Source organism: Podarcis cretensis (assembly GCF_951804945.1).
Source record: "Podarcis cretensis genome assembly, chromosome: 7".
Classification (NCBI taxonomy): Eukaryota; Metazoa; Chordata; class Lepidosauria; order Squamata; family Lacertidae; genus Podarcis; species Podarcis cretensis.
In genome coordinates this window covers 79,988,489-80,014,460 of record NC_137176.1, presented here as the reverse complement: position 1 = coordinate 80,014,460, position 25,972 = coordinate 79,988,489, and the positions used below count along the sequence as shown (strand labels likewise).

Here is a 25,972-nt window from a genome sequence, read left to right as displayed (position 1 = left end):
GTAGTTGATTATCTCTTTGACATCTGGTGGGAGGGCATTCCACAGGGAGGGCGCCACTACCGAGAAGGCCCTCTGCCTGGTTCCCTGTAGCTTTGCTTCTCGCAGTGAGGGAACCACCAAAAGGCCCTCGGCGCTGGACCTCAGTGTACGGGTAGAACGATGGGGGTGGAGATGCTCCTTCAGATATACTGGGCCGTATGGAAACATTGGGGTAGCTTCGAACAACTTCACATGAAGGAATCCACATGGAAAATGTCGGCCTGGTAAATAGGGATTTACTTTCACAAGAAAGTTTTGTGCACAGCAGCTGGTCTTCCGCTGCTGGCCCAGTTCTTGACAAATCCGTGTGGGGTTTCCAGATATAGGCTTTTCCCTAGGTACCCCCTGCCTAGATTTTCCCAACTACCAGCCTCCAAAGGCAAGGCAAGGCACGGCTGGAGGGCCTTTGCGTTGTGGCGCTGCAGCTGTGGCTTCAGCGCTCTGCCGATCTGCTCCGAGGCGGTTCTGAAGGTGCCATTGCATTAGCCCTTTCGACTGAAACTGAAATCTCAGTGGGGAGTTGGCATGTGGCGTCATAGATGTTTGCTTCCTTTTAGAAAGCAGCAATGGCTCTGCCATTTAGGACCCTGTTGCTTTTGTCCCTCTTGCAGCGTTGAAGGCTTCCGGCTACGTGCATAACGATCGAATTTTTGCTCTGATCTCCTAACACTCTGCTTCTCTCCTCCTCCTGTGAATGTATTCGTTCCTCTGTGCTTTGTTGGGTTTTTGTTCTCCTGTTGGCTTGTCTTTCCTCTCCTTTGCTGTTCCTTGCCGTGTCATGGTTGCCGCTATTTTTTTAACCCAGCAGAATTCGTCCAGCTCTGCCTCCTCGGAAGCCTCTGAAACCTGCCAGTCAGTCAGCGAGTGCAGCTCCCCCACGTCAGTCAGCTCAGGCTCTACCATGGGGGCTTGGGCCTCCACAGAGAAGGTGAAAAAGGCTTCGTCTCTAAGACATGTTCTTTGATCCTCCCCGGGCTCTGAGACACAGAGGCCTGAAATAGTTCTCCTGAGTGCAAATGAGAGGATGAGAATGGAAACCCATAGCAGGCATGTCCAAAGTCCATTTCGGGGGCCTAAACCGGCCCGCAGGGGCAGATTTAACAGGGCCCCCGTGGCAGTTTCTTAGCTTATTTCCTGGGGTAAAATCCTAAAAAAACCTCAACAACTTCAATCCTAATCCTAAGAAAAGTCAACAACTTTGGTCGGCCCTCACGGCCCTCACTTCATCAAATCTGACGTTGGGTGTCAGGTGCTTTGAAGGCCCTAAAAAGTTTGGACACCACCACAGCGTAAAGGATCAAAATTGGGTACTGGGAACTCTTTGGACCTCCAGCTGTTGCTCTGAACTACATCGTTCATCACCCTTGCTTGTGGGTGATGGGGAGTTGTAGCTTCGCAACATCTAGAGGGCTGAAAGTTCCCCGCACATGATCCAAATGAATGAGTTGAATGCAGCAGGAAAACCTGCCTCATGCTTCCAGCCGCACAGTTGCCTTTAACGCACAGTTGTCACCTCTTTGGGTGCAGTAACTGGTTTTGTGAATCCCTGCCTGTCACGTTCTGGAAGTGGAGATTGTTCAGCAGTGATGGTAACGCAAGTTGGAGCATTCACAAAACCATTTGCCAGGCATTTTGCGGTGCAATCTGTGGCATGTCGTGGCTGTGTTTATAACCGTTAGCCCACGACAGAACCACTTTGGTCAGTGCAATGGAATTGGCTCTAAGGAGCTTTTCTATTAAAGGCAAAGCCAAAATCTTCATGTGGTCTACTCATCACCTCCAATCATGCACAACCCCAGATTCTCTTTTAAAAATCAGATGCCCCCTGGCATGCATAAATCGTACTAGCATTTTCAAGTAAAATAATAATTTGGGGATAATTTCCGATCTCCACCAGAGCAAGTGATTTTAAATTGGGGTCCATTCTCATCTGGAAACGTCCCCGATTCCTTCCATCCCCTTTCATTATGTTGTTCCTAGAACATGTCATTTTCTGAGGCTGAGCTGCTGCTGCTGCTTCTCACTTGAATGCGCTGTGAAAATACTAACCCAGGAGGCGTATTAACAGCTTTGGAAAGATCGCACCCCGTTGCTTTCAGAATCTGAACGAAACTTGCGATTGTCCCTCAAGGAACGAGAGCATCCAAACTCCGCATTGTGTTTATCCGGCATGCATAACACTGGCCAACACTGGGAGGTTAACTTCCCGTCCCCCAAAAAGGCTGCCTCTCTAACAGAGCGCCCTAAAGCTGTTCAGCCCCTGAAAATGATGTTTTGGTTTTTGAATGGCGATGCATATTTGAGTAACATTAACAAAGCATGATCCAGCACTGTAAGGGGTGTTGAGTTGCGAACAGTTCTCAAATCTCCATGGGGTATTTCCCCTTCACTCCCAGCAATGCATGCCTGATTCACCTTGTACCCCCCCCCCATATTTTGTCCTATTTATATTAATTTCTCTCCTCTTTTTTCCCCTTTTTGTTTTGTTTTGTTTCCAGTTGTCTAATGGGTATTATCACTGTAGTTTGTCCAGTGGCCCATCTTTAGCTTCCGTTGGTGCAGGCCCTTCCCCTCATTTCCCGCCTGTCTCCCACGCATGGACCCGGGCTTCCTCTTCCACCACCCTCCTTCCAGACTGCGCTCATTATTACACCATTGGGCCAGGCATGTTACCATCATCTAAGATCCCTAGCTGGAAGGTTTGTGTTTCTTTTTTTTTTGTTTCTGTCACCCATTCTCCTTTCCATTTCCCACTCCCAAACTCTACTGCAAGTTGTTGCTTCTGGAATCTCATTTAATTCTTGGTCGATTTCTCTGCCCCACCCCAGCTTGTAATACTATTCCGAATTCTGTGATCTGACGAGGGAGTCTCCCTTATCTCCTACTCCCATAAATCAAGAACTTCAAAAGAAAGAAATCGGTGTTATCTGAACAAGCAATTTCAACAGCTTTCCGAACTGTGCAGCAGCACACTGAGACTTTGGGATGGTTCTAGGTTAACCATTGGTGCTCTCTGGATAACAGTTTGATAGGACCTAATTGAGGGTGTGCCTCTTATTAATAAAGTTAAGGAGTAGGGAATCTTTTTCATTTAACAGGCCCAGGTCCTCATCAGGATTGGACTCAAGGGCCAAATTTGACAGGTGGCCAGGGTTGCCAACTTGTCAATCAACTCACCTTACAATGACGTTGGGTGTCAGGTGCTTTGAAGGCCCAAAGTTGCAACTTCAAAGCACCTAATAAAGTACTGCTAAAACAAAAGGGGTTTTCCTCCTTTTAGCAGGGCTTTCCATGCAAACCCCTTCCTTAGGAAGCTGACCCTGCAGGCCAGGATTGGCCCACAGACTGGAGGTTCCCTAACCCTATGTCAAAATTAACACTAAAGTTGCTCGTGGTATCTTTTCCAGGGGAGATACCTTGAACAGGGCCGTGCATTTCCTGTTGGCTCTCATTCACAGCTTCACCCCTGGAAAAACTTGCTGGGACAATCACTCCCTAGTGTAGCTTACGTTATTCTTTTTACCATGTGGACACACATAAAGTCTTCCTGCTTGAAGATTACATCAGTTACATTTGCTCAATGTACAGTTGGTGTCAAAGGAGTCAGTTTACTAGGTTTCTAGATTGCTTTGAAAGGAGCACATTTGTTGGGAAGGAAGAAGGGAAGAAATGTATCTGCAGTGCCCCGGGCAACCCATTATTTGTCTGTCTGGCCTGAGAATCCGTTGGGAACGAGGGTGCAGATATGAGTCCCAGACACTTGCATGCTATTTTGCTTTTGAAAGGTGCCTACCTGTGTGCTTCCCTTTCTGAAATACACACCAGGAGTTGACCAAAGCAGGAGTGTTTCTTCTTATTTTAAAGGGGTACGTGGCGAATTAACACCCAGGTGCACCTTTCAGAAATTATGTGCTTTTGGATTTGGGTATTCTTACATGGGTTCAAAACATGGCATGAGAAACTGCCCACATCTAAACGACGTAACAATGCACTGGGCTGAGTTTACATTTGAACTTAAAGTACTTTTGTCTTATTAAATGAATATTCACTGACAAAGTGATTCTTAAAAAGCCTTCATATGAAGCGGCACCCCCACCTACCTGCTAATATTTATTTACTTTGTGTGAATAAGTAGGAGCTCCATGCTATTTACAGAAGCAGGATATTTACTGGATTGGAGGAAGGCTGGGGAGCTTCAGCTCTTGCTAATAGATCTCCAGACCTTTATAGAGAGAAATAGCCAGTTTTCTCTCCCTTACATCTTAAGAGAGCTTTGTCTCCAAACAAGATCTGGTTGCAAGGCTGATACCCATAGCACTTCCCTTTAGTGCACATCCTTGGCACTTTTCAGATGTTTAAAGTTCCTCACATATTTATCTCAGTAATGCTTACAATTGCCCTGCCAGGGACATTTGTATTACAACACCCCCCCCCCTTACTTCAAATTAGGGTCAAGGAGGTTTGATCTTGCCCTTAACAATAAGCCTGAACATTATCTATTTATGGGGAAATTGTGATGGTTTGTTACCTGGGGTAGCTTTTGAAGTTACACATTTGTGGGGAGGGGGAAAGGAAGCACAGATGTTTCATTCTTCCAGTTCTCTGCAGCGTTTTTAATGTCTGTTGCCTCTCCGTTGAACAGCCGTGCATTGCTATCCTGTCCCCCAAACTCTCCCACCCATTGGCCCAATCACATTAAAATGACGCCATGTTTCTGGCGCTGTATTTTTAACAGTGTGGCTGTAAAACATTTTTTTAAAAAAACCCAATTATTTCCTCCTTCAGCCATTTGGAAAGGGCCTTTGTGTGTTGGCAGCTTATTCCTCAAAATGGAGATTTCCCCAGCTATATATTAAAATAGGCTTAGGAAAACCAAGGTTTTATGAAATCCTAGCAATTGGAGCCAACAAAGTTGACTTCCTTTCGCTGCATTTCCTCCCCTGTTTGTTCTAGAGGGTTGGGAGAAACCCCAGAACAGATCAAGGGGTTTTTGGGGGGATGGGGAAGAGGGAGGGACTCTCATCCTCAGCTTCCTAAGCCATCACTTAGGAAGCTGAGATCATTACACCAGTCACTGACTCGCTGCTGTGCTGTTGCTCCTGCAATGGAGTCAAGCTGGCCTGTGCCTTGCTTTGAAGGCAAAGCTGTACATGAGTTCAGAAAAACAACATCTTAAGACTGGTGACTTTCCTTTAATAAAAAGCAGAGAGCCCAGCACGTATCTTTGCAGAGAATATGCAATCTGCGTAAACTTTTGACTAATGGGATTTTTCCTCTAGGATTGGGCTAAGCCAGGTCCTTATGACCAGCCCTTGGTAAATACTTTGCAACGCCGGAAGGAAAAACGAGAAGGAGACCCCGCTGGGGGAGCACAGAGTGGACCAGCTCTGGCCACCGAGGAAGCTCAGAGACCTCGGAGCATGACTGTGTCGGCTGCCCCAAGGGTGAGACTCTCTTGTTCTTTGTTGTGTCCCCGGTAGACCTGTTCATCCAGTTCCGAATGGGCCCAACTGAGCCCCTATGGTCTTCTAAGCTGCACAGACATTTGCTGCTTATCATAGAATCGTAGAGTTGGAAGGGTCCCAAAGGTCATCCACTCCAGCCCCCTGCAATGTTGGAATCTTGGCTAAAGCATCCGTGACAGATGGCCATCCAACCTCTGCTTAAAACAAGGAAGGAAGGAGCCCACATCCTCCTGAGAGAGCCCGCTCCACTGTCGGACAGCTCTTACTGTTGTGCTTACTTGCAGAGCTTGAACACTTACCGTATTTTTCGCCCCATAAGATGCACCTGACCATAACATGCACCTAGTTTTTAGAGCAGGAAAACAAGAAGAAAAATATTCTGAACGAAACAGTGGAGGTATGATTTTTGTGGTTCATGCTGTGGCCACAGACATGTGATCTGATGGTGAGTTTGGGGTAGCCCACTGCAAAAATCCTGCGAATCCATGTGGATCCATGCTTTGTAACCACATTTTTGCACCATTGCAGCCTCAGGAAACAGTGGATACGTGATTTTTTTGGTGCAGGGTGTACCCATGGACATGCTATGTGCTATGTGATCTAATGGTGACCCAATGTAAAAATCCTGAGGATCCATGGGCTTTTACCTTCCCCCTCCCAGGCAGCCTCCGCTAGCGTCCCTCATCTCTCCTTCCACTTCCGGAGGCGGCGCGAACGGTAATGGCGGTCCTCTTCCACTAGTGAGGAGGAAGCTCCGCGGAATTGGGTCGTCCGCTACGGCGAAGCGGAGACCCACTTTGGAAACCCACAGGCAGCAAGAGCCTGTGGTCTTGAGACTCGGTGGGCACCAGAAGCGACCCCCAAAGCGCTGAAGGAACCCCGTAAGGGGCTCCGGAACGTGGAGGGGGTAGCGGCGCTGTGAGTCGTTTCGCAATCCGCGGAGTGAAGCCGCGCTGCTGCTGCCGGTGAGCGCTGACCTCTGTTCCTGAAAACTTCTGATTCGGAAAACCAACAACCCGTGAGTAAAGAAGGACTTTATAAAATCTGAGACTAAAAACTACTGAATTTGGCTGAAAGCGGAGTGACGTAAAAACAGGAAGTCCGTCTTCCGCTGTCACTGAACTTCAAAGCAAAGAGCTGGAGGAGTGGAGGCAAAGAAAGAAATTTTTAACTTAATTGATCTGAGCACCCATTGAATTTTCCTGTAAGCAAACAAGGACTTTTTAAGCATTTGATTTATGCTCTTTATTTGCATTGTGATACCTTTCTTCTATTGGAAATATAATTTGAGTAAGAAACCCAGGTGTTGGAGCTGCCTGAGCAACTGAGCTGTCAGTTTGCAGATTTGGACACTTTGAATTAAAAATTGCAACAATCTGAGGGAGTTTGGACTTGCTACTTTGAAGTAACATTTGGAATACCAGCATGCACTGTCTGAAACAATTGTGACTGCCAATATTAACTCTGCTTAAAACTTGTTATTGAAGGTTCCTGGATTTTAAACTTGACTCTAGTAATTTTACCAGACCTGATCTCTTTCCTAAAGACATTTTAAGCTCCCCCTAGAGGATTTGGGATTTATAACAGTGACATCATTTTACTTTCCTTTTCCCGGCCTCCTGTTTGATTGTTAACATCTGGGCTGTTGTTTTCTCATGGGAACAACTCAGCTTGACCTTGACTTTTAGATAACTCTGGAATGAGTGGCGCAAGAAAAAAGGGACCAAAAACCAGACAAACAACTTTAACAACTTTAACCTCAGCCTCACAGACACGTAGATCATCTGTACCTACTCTGCCTTCAGAGGAAGAAGCTGCTTCTCTGCCACAAGCAGGGGAGGGAGAAATTGAGCAATTACAATTGGAAGATATGGCCTCAGGAGCAACTGCTTCTATATTAGAGAAAATTTATGAAAAATTGGAATCTTTGGATAAGAGAGTGGAATCTTTGGATAAGAAAGCTGACGAACAAACAGCTAAAATTGACCAAAACACAGAATGCCTAAATAGATTAACTGGTCAAGTATCACAGAACGTACAAGCAATTGGAGAACTGACGGAGGCCACAGTAGAAAATCGGAAATTGGCTGAGGATACTAGCCAAAGACTTGGAAATTTAGAACAAGAGGTAAGACCACTCTGCAAACAAGTAGGTGAACACCAGACCTATCTCTCTATGATAGAACTGCGGAATAGGGAGAGTAACCTAAGGATAAGGTCGATACCAGAAGCGGAAGAAGGCAACTTAGCTGACTTTTTGACCAAAGAATTTTCCAAGTTTTGGAATTTAGAGGAAAAGGACTTGAAAATTGTATCAGCTTTCAGGCTTGGAAGACTGGCAAAGAAAGAGAAGCCCAGAGATTGTTTGATAACATTGAGATCAAAGGAGGAAAGGGATAAGATTTTGGGTCTACACTACGAAAAGTCACTGAACATTTTGGACAAAAGAATTGAAATTTATAAAGAAATTCCTAAACAACTGTTGGATCTTAGATCTACCTACTTGGAATTGGTCAGACTGTTGAGGAGCAACTCAATTATCTTCAGGTGGGAATTTCCTCAAGGATTATCCTTTACCTTCAGAGGGAAGAAGGTCAAAATCAGAACATTGGAAGATAGAGACAAATTTCTGATTGCACACGGAGAGGACCTTCAAAAAGGAATTGAATTACCTCCTGGGCCTGGAGCACCGGCGGTACCTGCACCTTCGGAACCGGAAGATCCAGTGAATAAGATACCACCCCCAGGAAATTAACCAGATTTATTCAGGATGTCTCTGCAACTTTTGAGTTGGAATATAAATGGCTGTAACATCCTGGAAAAAAGGAGGAAAATATTTCATATATTAAAAAAAGAACAATTGGACATTATTTGTTTACAAGAAACACACGTGACTAGGCTCCATAGAAAAGTGTTAATAAATAAAAGACTTGGCCAGGAATTTATATCTTCAGACAGAGTAAAGAAGAGAGGTGTGGTGATATATGCAAAAGAGAGCCTGTCACCTAAATTTTTATTTAAAGATGAACATGGAAGAATTTTGGCAATTGAGATACAGCATCAAGGAGAGAAGCTTTTGATATTAGGAATTTATGCACCTAATGAGGGGAAATCGGAATTTTATAAGAAGTTGCATGAGACTATGTTGGATTATCTGGACTACAACAACATCATCATGATGGGAGATATGAATGGGGTCGTATCAACTAACATGGATAAGTCACAAAGCCAAAACGTCACAAAAGACAGCAGACTACCAAAGACTTTTTTTGAAATGACAGACAATATGGATCTGATTGACATCTGGAGAACAAAGAACCCCTTGGGAAGAGAGGGAACATTTTTCTCTGAAGCCCAGCTGACCTGGACAAGAATCAACCAAATATGGATATCTAGAGGTCTGGCACCCAAGGCCAGAAAGGTGGAAATCTGCCCAAAGACCTGCTCCGACCATAACGCAGTAAAGATGGATATGACACTATTACCAACCGGTTCCTTTAGATGGAAGATGAATGACAACTTGTTTAGAGATCAGGAGATTATTAAGAAGGCCCAAAAAGCTTTGAAGGATTACTTCGAGATAAACATGAACACTACGGTGGAAAAAAGAATTATCTGGGATGCAAGTAAGGCTGTGATGAGGGGGTTCTTGATACAACAGAATGCTGTAAAGAAAAAGATACAAAATGAGAGAAAAGATAAGATCTTGGAGAAAATCAAAGAATTAGAGAAGAAGTTAAGATCAAACCCGAAGTCACAGCCGATTCTGAGAGAAATTAAACTTTATCAAGCTCAATATTCTAAATTGATAAATCAGGAAATAGAGTGGAAGGTTAAACTAATGAAACAAAAAACTTTTGAATCGGCGAATAAATAAACTGCTAGCTTGGCAGTTGAAGAGGAGACAAAAACTAAATACAGTTACAAATCTAGAGATTGAAGGAAGAAACATTCAGAACCCGGCAGACATTAGAAAGTGCTTCCAGAGATACTTCAAAAAATTATACACTCAAGGGCCGCAAGATGAGGTTGAGATTAAACAATTTTTGGGAAAAAATGGACTACCAAAATTGTCACAAGAAAATAGATTAATCTTGAACTGTAAAATAACACGACAAGAGATTGAACAAGCCATTCAGAACATGCAACTGGGCAAATCTCCAGGGCCAGATGGGTTGACCTCCAAGTATTATAAGACATTAAAAGACTACTTGATACAACCATTGATGGAGGTTAGCAATGAAATTATGGAGGGGAAGAGGGCGCCGGAATCGTGGAAGGAAGCCTTTATCACATTGATACCAAAATCGGAAGCTGAAAAGACACAACTTAAGAACTATCGTCCCATCTCTCTTTTAAATGTGGATTACAAAATATTTGCAGACATTTTGGCAAGTAGACTCAAAAAAGTTCTAAATGCAGTAATCCACAAGGACCAGGCAGGCTTTCTCCCAGGTAGACATTTGTTCGCCAATACAGGGAACATTATTGACATTTTGGAACTTCTGCAAACAGATATAAATACAAAAGCAGTATTAATTTTTATAGATGCGGAGAAGGCCTTTGATAATATTTCCTGGAAATTTATGAAGGGAAATTTAAAAGAAATGGGAGTGGGACGGGGTTTTGAGAATGGGATTGATGCAATATATTCAGAACAAAAGGCCAAATTGATAGTTAACAATGTGGTTACAGAAGAGTTTAAAATTGAAAAAGGAACATGACAAGGCTGCCCCATTTCCCCTTTGCTTTTTATTTCGGTCCTGGAGGTGCTCTTGAATATGATTAGAGAGGACCGGTTGGTGGAAGGAATTCAGGTCGGAGCGAAACAATATAAACTTAAAGCTTTTGCAGATGACCTAGTTTTGACCCTGCAGGAGCCAGAATCTAGTACGAAAAGAGTATTACAATTGATTCAAGACTTTGGTCGGGTGGCGGGTTTTAAATTAAACAAACAGAAAACTAAGGTGTTGGGAAAAAATTGACAGATACAGAGTCAGAACGGTTTCAGAGAGAGACAGAATTAAAAGTGGTTAAAAAAGTAAAGTACCTAGGGGTAAACATAACAGCAAAAAATCTGAGTCTATTTAAGGATAACTATGAAAAATGTTGGTCAGAAATTAAGAGAGACTTAGATAGTTGGACAAAATTGAAACTTTCCTTGTTAGGCCGAATCGCTGCTATCAAAATGCCAAAAATGTTGTTTTTGTTCCAAACACTGCAGATTGTGGACAAGACGGAGTGCTTCCGGAAGTGGCAGAGAGACATCTCTAAGTTTGTCTGGCAGGGCAAAAAGCCCAGAATTAAGTTTAAGATATTAACTGGTGTGAAAGAAAGAGGGGGCTTTGCCCTGCCAGACCTAAAGTTGTATTATGAAGCCGCAGCTTTCTGCTGGCTAAAAGATTGGCTACTTCTCGAAGACACTGACGTATTGGACTTAGAAGGTTTCAATAACGCTTTTGGTTGGCATGCATACTTATGGTATGACAAGGTTAAGATCAATAAGGCCTTTAAGAACCATATTGTCAGAAAAGCAGTGTTTAATGTCTGGACAAAATATAAAGACTTATTGGAAAACAAAACTCCAAGGTGGCTTTCACCTCTGGAAGCTAAGGCCCGAAAAAGACCCAATATGGAGGCCAAATGGCCAAAATATTGGGAAATACTAGAAAAAGATGGAGACAATTGGAAATTGCAGAGTTTGGAGAAATTAAAGGATAAAGTGCGAGACTGGTTACACTACGCTCAGATTAAAGAAGTTTTTAAAAATGACAAAAAGTTAGGGTTCCAGGTGGAGAAATCGAAATTGGAAACAGAACTGTTAGAACCTAAGACTAAGGTACTTTCAAGAATGTATAACTTGCTGTTAAAATGGAACACACAAGACAAAACGGTTAAATCGGCTATGATAAAGTGGGCACAGGATATTGGGTATAATATCATGTTTGATGACTGGGAAAGGTTGTGGACCACTGGGTTGAACTTCACTGCTTGTAACGCTTTGAAGGAAAATGTAATGAAAATGATATATAGATGGTACATGACCCCAGTTAAACTTGCCAAAATATACCACCTGTCTGATAATAAATGTTGGAAATGTAAAGAAAATGAAGGAACATTCTTTCACCTCTGGTGGACGTGCCCTAAAGTGAAGGCTTTCTGGGAAATGATATATAATGAGTTGAAAAAGGTATTTAAGTATACCTTCCTTAAGAAACCAGAGGCCTTTCTTCTGGGTATTGTCGGCCAGAGGGTGATAAAGAAGGACAGAACTTTTTTCTTGTATGCAACAACGGCAGCAAGGATACTCATCGCTAAATATTGGAAAACCCAAGATCTACCCACACTGGAAGAATGGCAGATGCAACTGATAGACTATATGGAACTGGCTGAGATGACCGGCAGAATCCGAGGCCTGGGAGAGGAGAGGGTTGAAGAAGATTGGAAGAAATTCAAGATTTACCTACAAAAATATTGTAATTTGGTTGAATGTTAATAAGGATGCTAGATCACAAACAATTGAGCACCACTAAAATAGTTGGAATTAGGATGATAAGTGAGATTGAGGAAAATATAAATTTTTTGGAGAATTATTAATTATATTTAAACAAGCGGGACATAAGAACGCAAACAAGTTGATAAATTGCTGGCAAAAATTTATAATGATGTAAGTGGGAGTGGGAGACGTGAGGGAGTCCAAAGAAGTTATGAAACTATGTTATGAAATACGTTACATTGTTTACTAATTTTGCATTGGTATTTAAAAATCTCAATAAAATATTATTAAAAAAAAAAAAAAATCCTGAGGATCCATGGGCTTTTACCTTCCCCCTCCCAGGCAGCCTCCGCTAGCGTCCCTCATCTCTCTCCCGATCCCACCGATCAGCTGTTTCCTTTCAACACTCCCTTCCCTCTTGTTTGCCGTAGTGTCTTTTCCTTACCTGGAGCAGTTTTTTGCTCCTCCTTTTCTTCTAATTTCTCTCCTTATTGCTTTAGTCTTCCTGTTCCCCCCCCCCCTTTGCAAGTTTGCTGTCTTTACCTCTAGCGTCCCTTATATCTCTCCCCGATCGGCAAACGATCAGCGGCTTTGTTTCAACACCCACCTCCCTCTTTCAAAAAAAAAAGAAAAGAAGAAGAAGCAGCGGCATGATCTGCTTTTTGCCCCTGGGTAATTTGGCTCCAGGGACCACACATTCGCTCCATAAGACGCACAGACATTTCCCCTTACTTTTTAGGAAGAAAAAAATGTGTCCTGTGGAGCGAAAAATACAGTACTTTGTGACGTTTTGGTTGGTCTGATCATCTAACGGGAATAATTTTGTAATAATCTGCTTTGTGCGGAAGGGGTCGTCACAGCAAGAGGCCCTTGGGGATCATCCTAGCTATCCCTGTTCCGCAATCCTAACAAGAGGCCTCTCTTGTCTTTTTTAGCAAGGAGAGGAGATGGAGGCCTGCGAAGAGCTGGCTCTGGCTCTGACTCGAGGGCTGCAGCTGGACACTCAGAGGAGCAGCCGGGATTCCCTGCAGTGTTCCAGCGGCTACAGCACCCAAACAACCACACCTTGCTGCTCAGAGGACACCATCCCCTCGCAAGGTAAGCAATGTGCGTGTCCCATCTTTTGCTTTTTTGGAACGGCCAAGCCAAGCAAGTTGCTGCACCTCTCAAGCCTTTCTGCATGCTGCAGACTTTGTGCATTTTTACAAAGGCTCATCATGCGTTGAAGAGATGGTAGCAAGGAGAGCTGAAAAGAACGTTATTTCACATCTGACAACCAATATGTCCCTTTGGTTTTAGATAAGACATGGGTAGAAGAGTCTAAAAGCCCAGGACACGAAATTTCATATCCCTCTAGCAGTTACGGTGGCTCATTTGCCAGGAGTAATGTATTTAGCATTAACTCTGGAAAAGTTACATATACAGTGGTACCTTGGTTCTCAAATGGCTTGGCTCCCGAATGGCACAAACCCAGAATTAAGTGTTCCGGTTTGTGAACGTTTTTTGGAAGCTGAACTTCCGACGCAGCTTACACTTGACTGCAGGAAGCTACTGCAGCCAATCGGAAGCTGCGCCTTGGTTTCCGAACGGTTCCCGGAGTCGAACGGACTCCTGGAATGGATTAAGTTTGACAACCAAGGTACCGCTGTGCAGTGGTACCTCGGGTTAAGAACTTAATTCGTTCTGGAGGTCTGTTCTTAACATGAAACTGTTCTTAACCTGAGGTACCACTTTAGCTAATGGGGCCTCCCGCTGCCGCCGGAGCACAATTTCTGTTCTCATCCTGAAGCAAAGTTCTTAACCCGAGGTACTACTGTACTCCATTCTGACCAAACTAAGCCTCCCATGTAAATTTTGCTCATCCTGCTGCAGTTAGCGGCAGTGAAATAAAAGCTCGCAGCAGTTGAACAGCCGTAGTTTCCTGACTTGCCTTTTTCCACCCCCAGTTTCGGACTACGACTATTTCTCCGTCAGCGGGGACCAAGAGCCGGAGCAGCAGGAATTCGACAAGTCTTCGACTATTCCGAGAAACAGCGACATCAGCCAGTCGTACCGCCGCATGTTCCACGCCAAGCGCCCTGCGTCCACCGCCGGCCTCCCCACCACCCTTGGGCCTGTGCTGGTTACTCCCGGCGTGGCGACCATCCGGCGGACCCCTTCCACCAAACCAACGGTCCGGCGTGGGACCATAGGGGCAGGGCCGATCCCCATCAAGACTCCCGTGATTCCGGTCAAGACGCCAACTGTCCCAGACATGCCAGGGGGGCTGCCCAGTGTGCCAAGTGGGGCTGAAGAAAGCCCTGAGCAAAGCCCAGAGGCCGGAGGCGGCAACCCAGTTGGAGTTGGTGCAGGCTTGCCGTGGAGCGGTCAGGCACCCGCCAACCCTCCTGCTGTGAGCCAGAAGCCAAATGCCGGAGAGGAGCAGAGACAGGCAGCCGGGGAAAGGGAAGCAGAGCCCGGAGAAAGGGAGAGCCCCAACATGACTGCTCCCCCATGCCAGCCGGTGCCTCAGTTGGGGGACCAGAATCTGGGAGAGGCCCCGCAAGGCGAAGACATGCTCAATGCGATTCGCCGGGGCGTGAAGCTGAAGAAGACCACCACAAACGACCGCTCGGCGCCCCGCATTTCCTAGACGCTGGACCACTGCCAGCTGACCAGCTTAACAGAGACTACCTGATGAAACCGTCTGTCTGTCCATTCCACTGTACAATCAGAATTTGCAGGATGCTCATTAGCAAAGCAGCTGGAAACGTTCTTTAAAATGGAGGGCAGCGGGGGTGGGAGGAGGGAGGGGACCTGCAAACTAAAACGCTTAAGGCACAGCCTCTTTCTGATTTTTTTAATTTTTTTTGTAAATACTGCTGATTATTATTTTTTTCCTGCACATTTTTAACCTGAGTTTCCCTTTTGATTTTTCCACCCTGAAGGTGCCAAATCCTGTGTAACTTTTTTATAAACACTTTGTACAAAACAAAAGGAAAAAAAGTTTTACATGCGTACGAAGAAGATCAAGTAGCTTAAACTTCGGCAAGGAGAGAGGAGTAGTAATGCATTCTCGCTCTCCCCGGGAATTTTTATTTTTAATTTTTTTTGCAAAGCACCTTGTCATGAGAAGGATGCGAAAACCAGCTTTTGTTTTTTAACGTACGAAGGACGTGGCAAGAAAAAGGTCCTCGCTGAAGTACAGTGACTTTTTTTTATGTTTGAAAGGCAGGAAACAGCAGCTTGATTGATTAAAGCAATATATAGTGGAAGAGAGAGAGGGGGAGAGCCTATAATTGGTTAGTATTTAGGGGATAGGAAAAGGGGAGGGACTTTACTGTTGCACAAAAGTAGCTTAGCGGTAGCTTCAAGATACATGCGTCCGAATAAGCCATATTGGATTGCAGTGTTTGTTTATGTAGGAAGTATATGGGTGCTTTACACTAGGAACACCTCCTGTGTTTAGCCTCTCCCATTAAAATTTGTCAAGGCTCCATAAGATCTCCTTCCTAAGAAGAGCCTCTGCGGACTGTTCCTTTTAATAATCATAATTTGTATTATTCCACCCCACCCTTGTCTTCAGGACTGCATAAGCAACAACTTTTGTCAAGTCATGCCATCTTAAGCCAGGTTAGACTTAAGAACCTTTTTTTGTTTTCTCCCTTCACGTTGTCTCGTTTTTTTTCTTTTTCTTTTGTTAGGGGACAGTAACGTAGAAGTGGAGAGAAAGAAATTCGTAGACTTGAAAAGGGTTGTGGTGGGGAGATTTACCAGGGAGTTCTTAGTTAAAAACTTCTCATTAAACTGGCTATGCTCAGCAGGCTGGGCAGCTTAACAAACAAACAGCAAACACCCCACTAGTTTTGAGGAAACAACTTGATCTGATGGGGAACCAGCTGAGAATTCTGATGAAATGAGAAACGTTTATCGTAAGGGGCCTGTTTTTCCTTCTCTTAAGTGACATTTTGGGTTGGCTTTTTTCATAAATGCTAAAAGCTTTGGGGGAATGCGGGAGGGAACGGGCACACAGCTTTGCTTTTTTTATTTATTACAGGGGTTACAGGGGGTTGACCTTTTTTTTTTAAAAGAGACTTCTTAGCAACGAATTTTAGGAAAGCTGTTAATAAATTTATAGGTGGGGGGTTTTTTCCTTCTCTTTTCTTAACATGAAAATTGCTGTGATTATAATCCATTTCATGGGGTCGGTAGAAAACGTGCATCACTCGTGCACCACGGGTGTGCTGCAGTTTTGTGGGTTGTGTCTTTTTCTTTTAAAGCATTCTGCAGTCTAAACGAATACCGTCTGCCTTATCTCTATATGGGCAACGCAAGCGGAATAACGGTTCAACAGACCTGCGTGTTGGTGGTTGCAGAGAAGTAGCCCCTACAGCGGGAGGAGCTCATTTGGGCGTATGCTCACACATCTACTCCTCCACGGACATTCTTGAGACTCCTATTGGCTGCCATCTTGCCTACATAACCTCTTATGCTTTAAATACATAACTGCATTGGATGTGAGACGTATTGTAAAACTGTTATAGTCACTGTGTTCTATATACATTTACACTGCTGTGGTTGCTTAACACTTTTTTAAGTTATGGCTTCAGAAGCGAAAAACAAAACAAAAAACACACAAGACAAAAAAAGCATGATCAAGCATTGATAAAGCTCTCCTTTGATGAAAAACAAGCTCCTTATTACTTCGAAACATACATTAAAACAAGTAGTGCCTCTGGTATAATTAAGCCCACCCAATCTTGATGAAATAGCGGATGCGTTCTGCAAATGATGCTTCAAGATCTTTTCCCCATCACTAAACTAAGGTGGGGCGGGGAAAACAGTAATTGGACTAAAATGGATGCAGGGGGTCACGATCATCTCCTGGCAAGCTTCATGTTGAAATCAGCTGGCATTTCACAAGGGCTCAGCAGTACTCTTGTGTAATTCCCGTTAGTTTTTGTGGGGCTTGGGCAGGAGAAATTCCTGATGGATTGGATCCAAAAGGTATGCATACAAAACATTTTTTTTAAAAAAAATCCAGCTGTATTCAAGAAGTGCAGCTCCTCTTTAGTTCTTTAAACACTAGGATTTACTCTTGGTTTAAAATTTTATTATCAAAACTGTTGCCAAAATTCAATGTTTAGGGTGTAACAAACCACTTTGAATCATTCTGTTGGGTTTAATTTTTTTTGGTGTGTGTTCCTTGCCTATTGTAAAAGCAGTGTCACCGTTTTTTAAAGGAAAAGATGTTTCTAATGGTAAGTTATTGTGGTTTAGTTGCTAGTTTGTACTGAGAGTTGACCTCTCCCCTCATGCATTTTTGTTCTGAATTGCTATAAATAAAAAATTGCTGTTAACTGTGTTACCCTTCTACATTGTAATGATTGCTTCAGCCTATATTATAAATAAAGACCTGCTAATAAACCTCCTCATATTTTAGTTGCCTAATCTTACTCCATGACCCCCATTTCAATAAAAGGCTTTGCCACTATGCCTTTTTAAACACCAGCGTATTATATAGCAAAGTATGAACTGGGCGTTAACCACAAAACTGACACACAGAAAAAAGGAACGTTTCATTGCAGGTAAGAGAAGTGTGTTTGAATATTCCATACACCTTCCAGTGTATGTTCACCTGACATTGTAGCCTTCCATTTGCAGCCACAGGAATAAAATTCTATCTTTTCCCCCTGCCTTCCCATCAAAGTATTCCCAAGGCAGCTAACAAAACAGCGTGACCCACATTTTGTTGACTTCCCAGTACAAAGTGGATGGTATAACATAGCTGCATCTCACTGTACTTGGTTGGAAAGAGGATCCAATTGCACAGCTTGATGACTGAAGAAAATACGGGCTGTAGCAGCACAAGAACTTAGGCTTGCACATCAAGACATCCTCTTTAACCCCCTTGCCTACGTTCCCCACCTGATTGTAGGAAATCATTGTGCTAATAGGATGACTTTGTTGGATACAACCCTATTACAATAAGTTTATCTTCATCAACAAGGGCATGATACGTTGAATGCTTTGTCCTCATAGGTTTAGTGTGAAATGGCTACTGAATTACGTAAAAACAGAGTGAATTCTGGAGGTGACCTGAGCATGGTATGTAGAGGCCGTTTTCTCTGGAACAAGAATGGGGAAACTCCAGATGTAGTGGTCCTACAGCTTCCATTATCATTTGCCATAGCAGCTGAGGCTGATGGGTGCCGCAACATCCCCTGTAAAGACAGGTTCACCACCCCTCTTTTAGAGCAATAATAATCTTGAGTGGCAGCCCATGGCCCAGGTCTGCTGCATTTCATATCCACACTGCTGCTCGCATAAGGCAATTCCCAACCTATACAGAGAACCAGACTGCTTAAGAAGGGCAGAGTGTCAACACACTCATCGTTCCCCACCAATATCTGGAGGATAAGGACTCCCAAGAATACATAACTGGGCAATGGGGCAAGCGTTTTAAACAGAGGGTGTCCCTACTTTGGGAGAAACTGTTTTGTGCAATGGGTCGTAATACCAACTATGTGATTCAAACTTGCCCAAGCGTTAATCTGCTCAACTTCTGGAAGCAGCATAAGAAGACGTTATAAACAGTTCCAGGTAGGGGGTTCCATAATTAAAAAGGTGCTCTTCTCCCTGCACATACTGATACTAAAACAACATATAGTGGTACCTCGGGTTAAGAACTTAATTCATTCTGGAGGTCTGTTCTTAACCTGAGGTACCACTTTAGCTAATGGTGCCTCCCGCTGCTGCGCAATTTCTGTTCTCATCCAGAAGCAAAGTTCTTAACCCAAGGTACTATTTCTGGGTTAGCAGAGTCTGTAATCTGAAGCATCTGTAACCCGAGGTACCACTGTACTGAGGCAGATGAGGTGCTACCATAGTCCACACTTGGATGTTCACACAAACGCCACTGATTGACACTGAACTTTTATTTTATTGGGTACATGTACCACAGTAATGCATGCAGACATTCTTTTTACTGGTAGGGCTTAATCTCCTCTTGGAGAAGTGTTTTTGTACATGGAAAGTTGATCCTTTTATGCTGGACGCTCCCGTGGCCTAGTGACATACTGCCACCACAGGGGAGGCAGGTGTCCCTCCTTCCGTGCTGGAGGCAGGGCTTCCGTCTTGGGCCCATCTGCTGGGGTTTCTTCTTGAAGCTGCTGAACCTAGAGAGTGAAACCAAGTCAGTAGCCACCAAGAGTACATCTCCAAGCGTTTATTTATAGTGTTGCCCGCTTCAAGCTTGGTGCCCATACATTTCCACAGGAGACTATAGCAATGCATGCTTGTGTCCTGCTGGACTGAACATGTATCAGAAACCATGCCAAGATAAGATGGAAGTAATATCTGGTATCCTGACCGGGAAGAGAAGAAGCTATCCAGATTAGCCACTTAGTTCGGGATGGGCAACATGCCGCTGAAATGCAGTGCTGTGCATTTGCAAGATGAGAATGAGCTTTCAAAGATGATAATGTAGGCTTCATGGTAATGATGACGTTTAAAGACAGGTTGTTAGGAAATAAGCAGAATGTCTAAATATATGCGACTTCCATTTCTTTTGTCTTTCAACACACAGAAATCTACACTGCAGTACACGTAGTAGAGAAGAAGTAAGACTAACCTCTTTCTCCCAGCTTTCCATCCTCAGCTTCTTCCACTGTTCTCTCTTGGCAAAGTAGTCAGGATACATTGCCTTCTCTGAAGGATGCCATAAATCTAGGAACCATTCGGGTGCCTGTCAGATTGGAAACCAGACCATAACTTAAAATATTGCAATAACAATGTAGGCAAAGATTGCTTGTCTCTTTGAAGGCACAATGTTTTTCCTGTAACGCTTCAATGTGTTCCTTTGTTTAAGAGGCTAGTTTAATAAAGACCCAGTAGACTAGTTTAATAAAGACCTAGCAATTTTTAGGATTGAATTGCTGCAATGTGCAGTTTAAACCAAATTGAGAAGAATTACAAGGGCTTCATTGTGGGGCTTCATTTCTATGAGTCAACTTGTGCCACACAACTACTCTTCAGTCAGAAGATCCTACAATAAAATACTGGACTACAGTCGGGAGAGCCAATAGAATAAATATCATCCATCCACCTTCCAAAAGACTCCCAATGAGCCTAAACGAAGAGGGAAGAGGCCATAGCTTGCCAGAGCTCAGTGCGAGAGCTTTCTTTGTATGCAAAAGGTTCAGTCCCCACCATCTCCATGTTGGAGCGAGCAGCATGGCTGGTAAGACACAGAACAGTTCTACATCGGACTACATGACAGCTTCACATACCCAATGAAAAATATTATACATTTCCTCATGGGCTCCAATGGCAGCATACTGAGCAGCTACAAGAAAAGAAGAAATTTCGCCATCCAACTCATTTGGCAGAGGTATGGGCAGAAGTACCTCACTTTCCAAATGAATGGTTGGTTGCCAGGGGCCATTTGGGCATGCACTACCTTCCCAATATGTTGTTGTTGTTGTTGTTGTTGTTGTTGTTATTATTATTATTATTATTATTATTATTATTATTATTATTTATACCCCGCCCATCTGGCTGGGCTTCTCCAGCCACTCTGGGCGGCTTCCAAAAGAATATTAAAATACTGTGATACATCAAACATTAAAAGCTTCCCTAAACAGGGCTGCCTTCAGATGTCTTCTAAAAGACTGGTAGTTGTTGTTCTCTTTGACATCTGGTGGGAGGGCGTTCCACAGAGAGGGCGCCACTACTGAGAAGGCCTTCTGCCTGGTTCCCTGTAATTTGGCTTCTCGCAGTGAGGGAACCGCCAGAAGGCCCTCGGCGCTGGACTTCAGTGTCGGGGTAGAACGATGGGGGTGGAGACGCTCCTCCAGGAATACTGGACCGAGGCCGTTTAGGGCTTTAAAGGTCAGCACCAACACTTTGAATCGTGCTCGGAAATGTACTGGGAGCCAATGTAGGTCTTTCAAGACCGGTGTTATATGGTCTCGGAGGCTGCCCCCAGTCACCAGTCTGTAGGGTTCCAGTGACCTGCAAATCACTCCCACCCGTTAAAATGATGGATCTTTTGGATAATGATTCTTCTCCTGCTTCTGAAGCCGATAATGTGAGCTATTTAAAGGATGCACATCTAACCCTCCAACTTGTACTCCTCTTCAGCATGGATGAATGAGTGACAGTAGGATCAATGCAGCACATATTTGTATAATGGCAGCAGCAGCAGCGCTGCTCAGTGCATCCATCTTCTTGCTTTTAGGAGGCACACAGGTTCCCCCTTTTGATAATACTTTACTGGAAGACAACTTGTGTGTTCTAGCAAAAATTTGGTCTCTGTACCTCTCCATGACTTTGTTATGCCCAAGACATGATACTTTTCTCACTTACATTTTCCCATGTCTGAAGTATACTCCTTGAACTTAACCATTTCATTTTCTTTGGGAAAAGAAAACACATCATCCCTTTCTTTTTCCCTTCTGACTGCTCAAAGGGTTGCCCCCCCCCAATTTAGCGTACTTCTTGTACTAATCAATACTCTCTGTTGAAACTATGATAACTATCCCAAGCATGTGCACAGTGCTGTTTGCAACGGATTACGGAGGTTAGTCACAAGTTGCCTTGTAATGCACTGACCTTGTAGCACTCATATCTCTCATAAGATGTGCCTCCTGGAGCATCAGGAAAGATGTAAGGCTCAGAGTGTTTATTTTCCCAAAATTCTTGTTCACCAGCCAGCAACAACTTGGATGCTTTCACCATATCTTTTTCATCCTTATGTTCATCAAACCGTGCTCTCAGCAGGCAGGCGAAGAATCGATACCTGTCCCTGAGAATGCAAGGAAGAAGAAAAAGATAACCATCGTGAAATTACAGGTCCCCGATACAGGCCACTGAAGATATAATGCTGCCTGATCTCCCAATCACAGTTACTAGACAGGGCTCCTCTGCTCCTTTCCGCTTCTCAAACACAAATCCCTTTCCCCTTTTTAGAGCTAACCATGGTTATTATTTTTTTATGAACCATTTTTTTAAAAATCCAGTCTGCATTTCGGTCATTTTATGACACTGTTTTAACAATAGCTTTCTCTGATGTTGCTAACTTTTAATGTCAGTTTTATTATTTTATCACCATTTTAACAACTTATTTATAATGCATTTTATAATGTAAACTGCAAAGGTGTGTAACTATTGTAGTGACAGAACTAGCCCTGTTTGTACCATTCTGCAGTCGCTGAGAGTTAACACACTGTCAGATAGCTACACACAGATTACTCCATGGATAAAATGTCATGGGACACCATGTTCATAGGACACCCTGTAAAATCCACAACCACTTACCCAATTTTCCTAATGCTCTAGATAAGAATTCTACTTAAGACTGTTATAATAGAACCATTTCTATGGAATGGCCACTAGAGGGATCTGGTGTGTAGATAATGTTTCACAAAATTAGAATTTAAACATAAAGTCCTAAACATTATCTAAGATTCTAACTAGTTGATTAACTATTTGGTTGTTATTTTGGCTCTTAAATACAGCTGTGCATGGCTGTGAGGGGATTTGTAGCCATGGATCACATTTTAAGCACAATTGAGAGTGCTAGACACTCCTGAAGACCTAAATATTCCCTGTTTGGGAGGGAATTTAGCCCCAGATTATTCTGGTTGTCCCCTTTGGCAGCTTTTTCAGCTCTATAATATCGATTTTGAGATACAGAGAGCAGAACTATATACAAGCGTGTTCACACCATAGATTTGAATGACAGCTTTGGCAGTTTTATTTTTAATCCCTTTCCTAACAATCCCTAGAATAGAACTGGTCCTTTTTGACAAAGGTGCCGCACAGTGGCTTGCCATTTTCACTGAGCTACACAACACTACCCCAAGATCTAATTTCCTCGTTTGTCTACATGTGAATATATGATTGATTTGTCCCCATGTATATCACTTGAAACTTACTTTCAACCTCATCTGTCATTTTGTTGCCCATTCACCCAGTCTGGAGCGATTCTTTTGCAGCTCTTTCCAGTCTGCTTTATTTTTCAACATCTTGAATAATACGGTATCATCTGCAACCTGGTCACCTCACTGCTCAGCCCTTTACTTTAAGAACATAGGTGCTCCTGAGGAATAAGGTGGTCAGGAAGCACAGCAAGGGGTAAACAATAATTAACACGGGAGCAAAGACCATCCGAAACAAGACCCGTGAGCTCATCTTAACCCTTGTTAAAATGATTTCAGGGAAATGCTCAAACCTCACCTGATTCCCTCAGCCCACCCACCAGCAAACATCAACAAATAGCAGAAAAATCACAAAAAGGGGTGAGGAGAAAAGAAAGAGTAGGGGGTGGGAGAATATTAATACCAGAAATATTAAAAGGTGAAATTTTGCCATGTCAGAAAGCTTGACATACAAGGAATGTTGGCAAATGCATCATATTTCTATGTGAAACACAATAGTAAAAAGTGTAATTAGAACGTTAGAGCGTTGGATTACAGCTAGTCAGCCCCAGGGTCAAAATCCTATTAGCTATGAAGCTCACAGTGACCTTGGGCCAATTACCATCTCTGAGCCTAGCTTTCCTAACAGGATCCACAGAAGGGCAATACCTTGATTAGGAATGTCTAGAAATTGTTCAGTTTGGTTGTGTATTTTTTCATGTTTTACTTATTGCTTAGAACGACGTTTGTATGTTGTAGTTATGCATTTTTTCATGTTATAAGCCACCTCTGGCATGGTTTGAACTGTGGAAAGGCAGCATACAAATAAAAGTATGTATGTATGTATAACTTAATACTATTAAGTCTTACCATGCTCTTTTTTGGAACTATTACAGTACAGTGGTTCTCAGTGCCACCCTGGTGTGGCAGCAAGATTCAAGGACAATCAAGATTATATCTTGGGAATGATTCATGTTCTTATGTAGCTGCATTATTTTATACCTTCTGGATGTTCTATTACAAATCAAGCATGGCTAGGAATGGTTTCTTTTTGTTTTCCTTTTCTTAAAAATAAAATTTATTAAGGTTTATAGGGAAAAAATACAAAACTTGATATATTTTTCCTTTTTTACAATAGATACAATAAAAAACAGAAAGGTTGGACTAGATGACCCTTGGGTCCCTTCCAACTCCTTAAGATTCTATGAAAAAAATAAAAAATCGGAGAGTAAAGAACTTTCAATTCTTCATCCGTCCGCTATATAAAAACAAAATCCACTGTTTTCCAAGGCATTTCTCATGAATTAAAAATCTTGTGTGGCCCGGGGAAATTTTTATTCTGAAAGAATGGTCCCGAGAAAAGTTTGAGGGCCACAGTCAGTGGGTCTTCTTAGTTTTAGATCACTGTTCACTACATCTGTTTGCAGACCACTTCAGCAGAGTTGGAAGTCACAAAACAAAGCTTTATGGCTTGTTTTCACCAGATAAGAATCTGAGTGACTTGCATAGCCCGCAGAGACTTCTGCAGACCTATAAGACTTACATTTATTTGGTTCTATGTTTTCAAGAGAATCCAAGAGTGCATATTTTGTGACTTTTAGAGATTTAGAAGATTTCTGTTTATTTGGTTTTGCAGAGAGTGCATACTTCATATTGTTCTGTATAGATTATATAAAGAGTTTATATTGACATCGCACTGTTGTACTTGGTCATCGTGTTGCCTTTGGATATTACTAGTTTTTGATTAAGCAGACCAGACTTACTATGCTCTTTTTTCCTCCCCCCTCTTTTTTTTTTTTTGTTGTTCAACGGGGCTCCCTTTTCCCCTTCTGGCCCTGCCTCGCAGGGTTGTTGCTGTCCTGGAGAAATGGGAGGGCCGTGAGGAAGAGACACAGAAGCAACCACGAGAGAAGCTGCCCGGCCCCCCGAGAGGAAAGACAGGAAAGAGGCGGAATAAGCGGAGGAGGTCGGAGCGATGCCCAGTCACGGAGGAGGACAGAGGCCCTCGGATAATGGGAGAGGGCGGCCAAAGAGAGGGGAGGGTCCCGAAAAGAGGGTCCCGGGGAGCAGCCCCCCCCCGTCTCTCACCGGAAGATACACCAGGACTCGAGGTGCCGCAGCGCCCGCTTGTAGAGACGCAGCACTTTCTGCTGGTGGGTCAGGTACGCCGCCATCTTGGCTGGGCCGAAAGCTTCTTCACCTTGCCAAGGAGGGCTCGCCGCAAGGGATCATGGGAGGGTGACGTCAGAGGACGCGGCCTATCCGGGCCGCCGTAGAAATACGGAGGGGGGGGGGTGAATATAGAGATAGGAAAGAAGACTGTAGAGATAGGGAGGGAAAGGGTAGAGTGGGGCGAAGACGAAGATAGAGATAAGGAAATTAGAGAAACGCACAAGTCAGGTTAATTGGCAAAAAGCAGATAAGAGATACGGAGGCGAAGGTTACAGCAACAGCAAGGCGACATTTTTCCACCTTCGCCGCATCAAGCTGTTGGTCCCTTACCTTTTCCGCCCCGACCATGTCTTCACTCAAGCTTTAGGTTCTTCATAGGTCGTAGAAATGGCTTGGTTTGACATTGTGGAGGCTTGCCGAAGGTTCCCTAACTTTTGAACCTGCAGAAGTAGACTGAAGTTGCTGTTTGTGTGTGCTTTATTTTACAGTATTAAAAATGCCTAGCTTTGGATTATTTCAGTCAATCTGGACGTGGGACGTAAATGTATGTGACTGGTTGTCTTTTTCATCTTGCCAATGCCACTGCTTCAGGTTTCCTCAGAGGCAAATATTCCCGCAAAAGCAAACAAGCAAAACCCACCCCAAGCCGCTCATTTGAAATTCATGAGTACTCCAAGTCCGAACTCCCAAGTTTAAGACTTGTGCATTAGAAAAGGTGGTGGCGGGGGAGCTGTTTCTGTGGTTCACTAATAAAAAGGCAAAATGCAGTGTTGTGTAGGAAAAGAAGCATTTGCCTAGTAGCTTTTATTCTTAAATAGACAGCCGCTCAACTTTGCTCTAAAACTAATTTGTTAGATGGTCAAACATGAAGGCTATGCAGACCTCTGCTTGCATTGTCC

The 25,972-nt window shown here is 43.5% G+C and overlaps 2 protein-coding genes and 1 long non-coding RNA gene across 27 annotated transcripts in view; 1 reads left to right on the top strand and 2 right to left on the bottom strand.

Moving 5' to 3' along the window:
• The window catches only part of MTSS1 (MTSS I-BAR domain containing 1), a 161,519-nt gene extending 144,105 nt beyond the window's left edge, over window positions 1-17,414 (top strand). For 4 of the 24 annotated variants that reach the window (XM_079984273.1, XM_079984279.1, XM_079984256.1 and 1 more), the window contains 5 exons: window positions 845-967; window positions 2,538-2,738; window positions 5,319-5,483; window positions 12,936-13,107; window positions 13,947-17,414. In XM_079984273.1, coding sequence (XP_079840399.1) covers window positions 845-967; window positions 2,538-2,738; window positions 5,319-5,483; window positions 12,936-13,107; window positions 13,947-14,632 — 1,347 coding nt within the window. In that variant the 3' untranslated portion in view covers window positions 14,633-17,414. The remainder of the gene's footprint in view (window positions 1-844; window positions 968-2,537; window positions 2,739-5,318; window positions 5,484-12,935; window positions 13,108-13,946) is intronic. The other 20 variants (XM_079984257.1, XM_079984267.1, XM_079984258.1 and 17 more) reach the window with 9 other exon arrangements.
• Window positions 17,017-25,972, bottom strand: part of LOC307220600 — a 54,650-nt gene continuing 45,694 nt past the window's right edge. For both annotated transcript variants that reach the window (XR_013840971.1, XR_013840972.1), the window contains exon 2: window positions 17,017-18,698. This is a non-coding gene — a long non-coding RNA (uncharacterized lncRNA). The remainder of the gene's footprint in view (window positions 18,699-25,972) is intronic.
• NDUFB9 (NADH:ubiquinone oxidoreductase subunit B9) lies at window positions 18,900-25,145 on the bottom strand. Its single transcript, XM_079984554.1, has 4 exons — window positions 24,990-25,145; window positions 21,595-21,787; window positions 19,613-19,726; window positions 18,900-19,157 (listed from the first exon to the last, which is right to left on the bottom strand). The coding sequence occupies exons 1-4, from the start codon at window positions 25,073-25,075 to the stop codon at window positions 19,026-19,028; spliced, it is 525 nt and encodes a 174-aa protein (XP_079840680.1). The 5' UTR covers window positions 25,076-25,145; the 3' UTR covers window positions 18,900-19,025.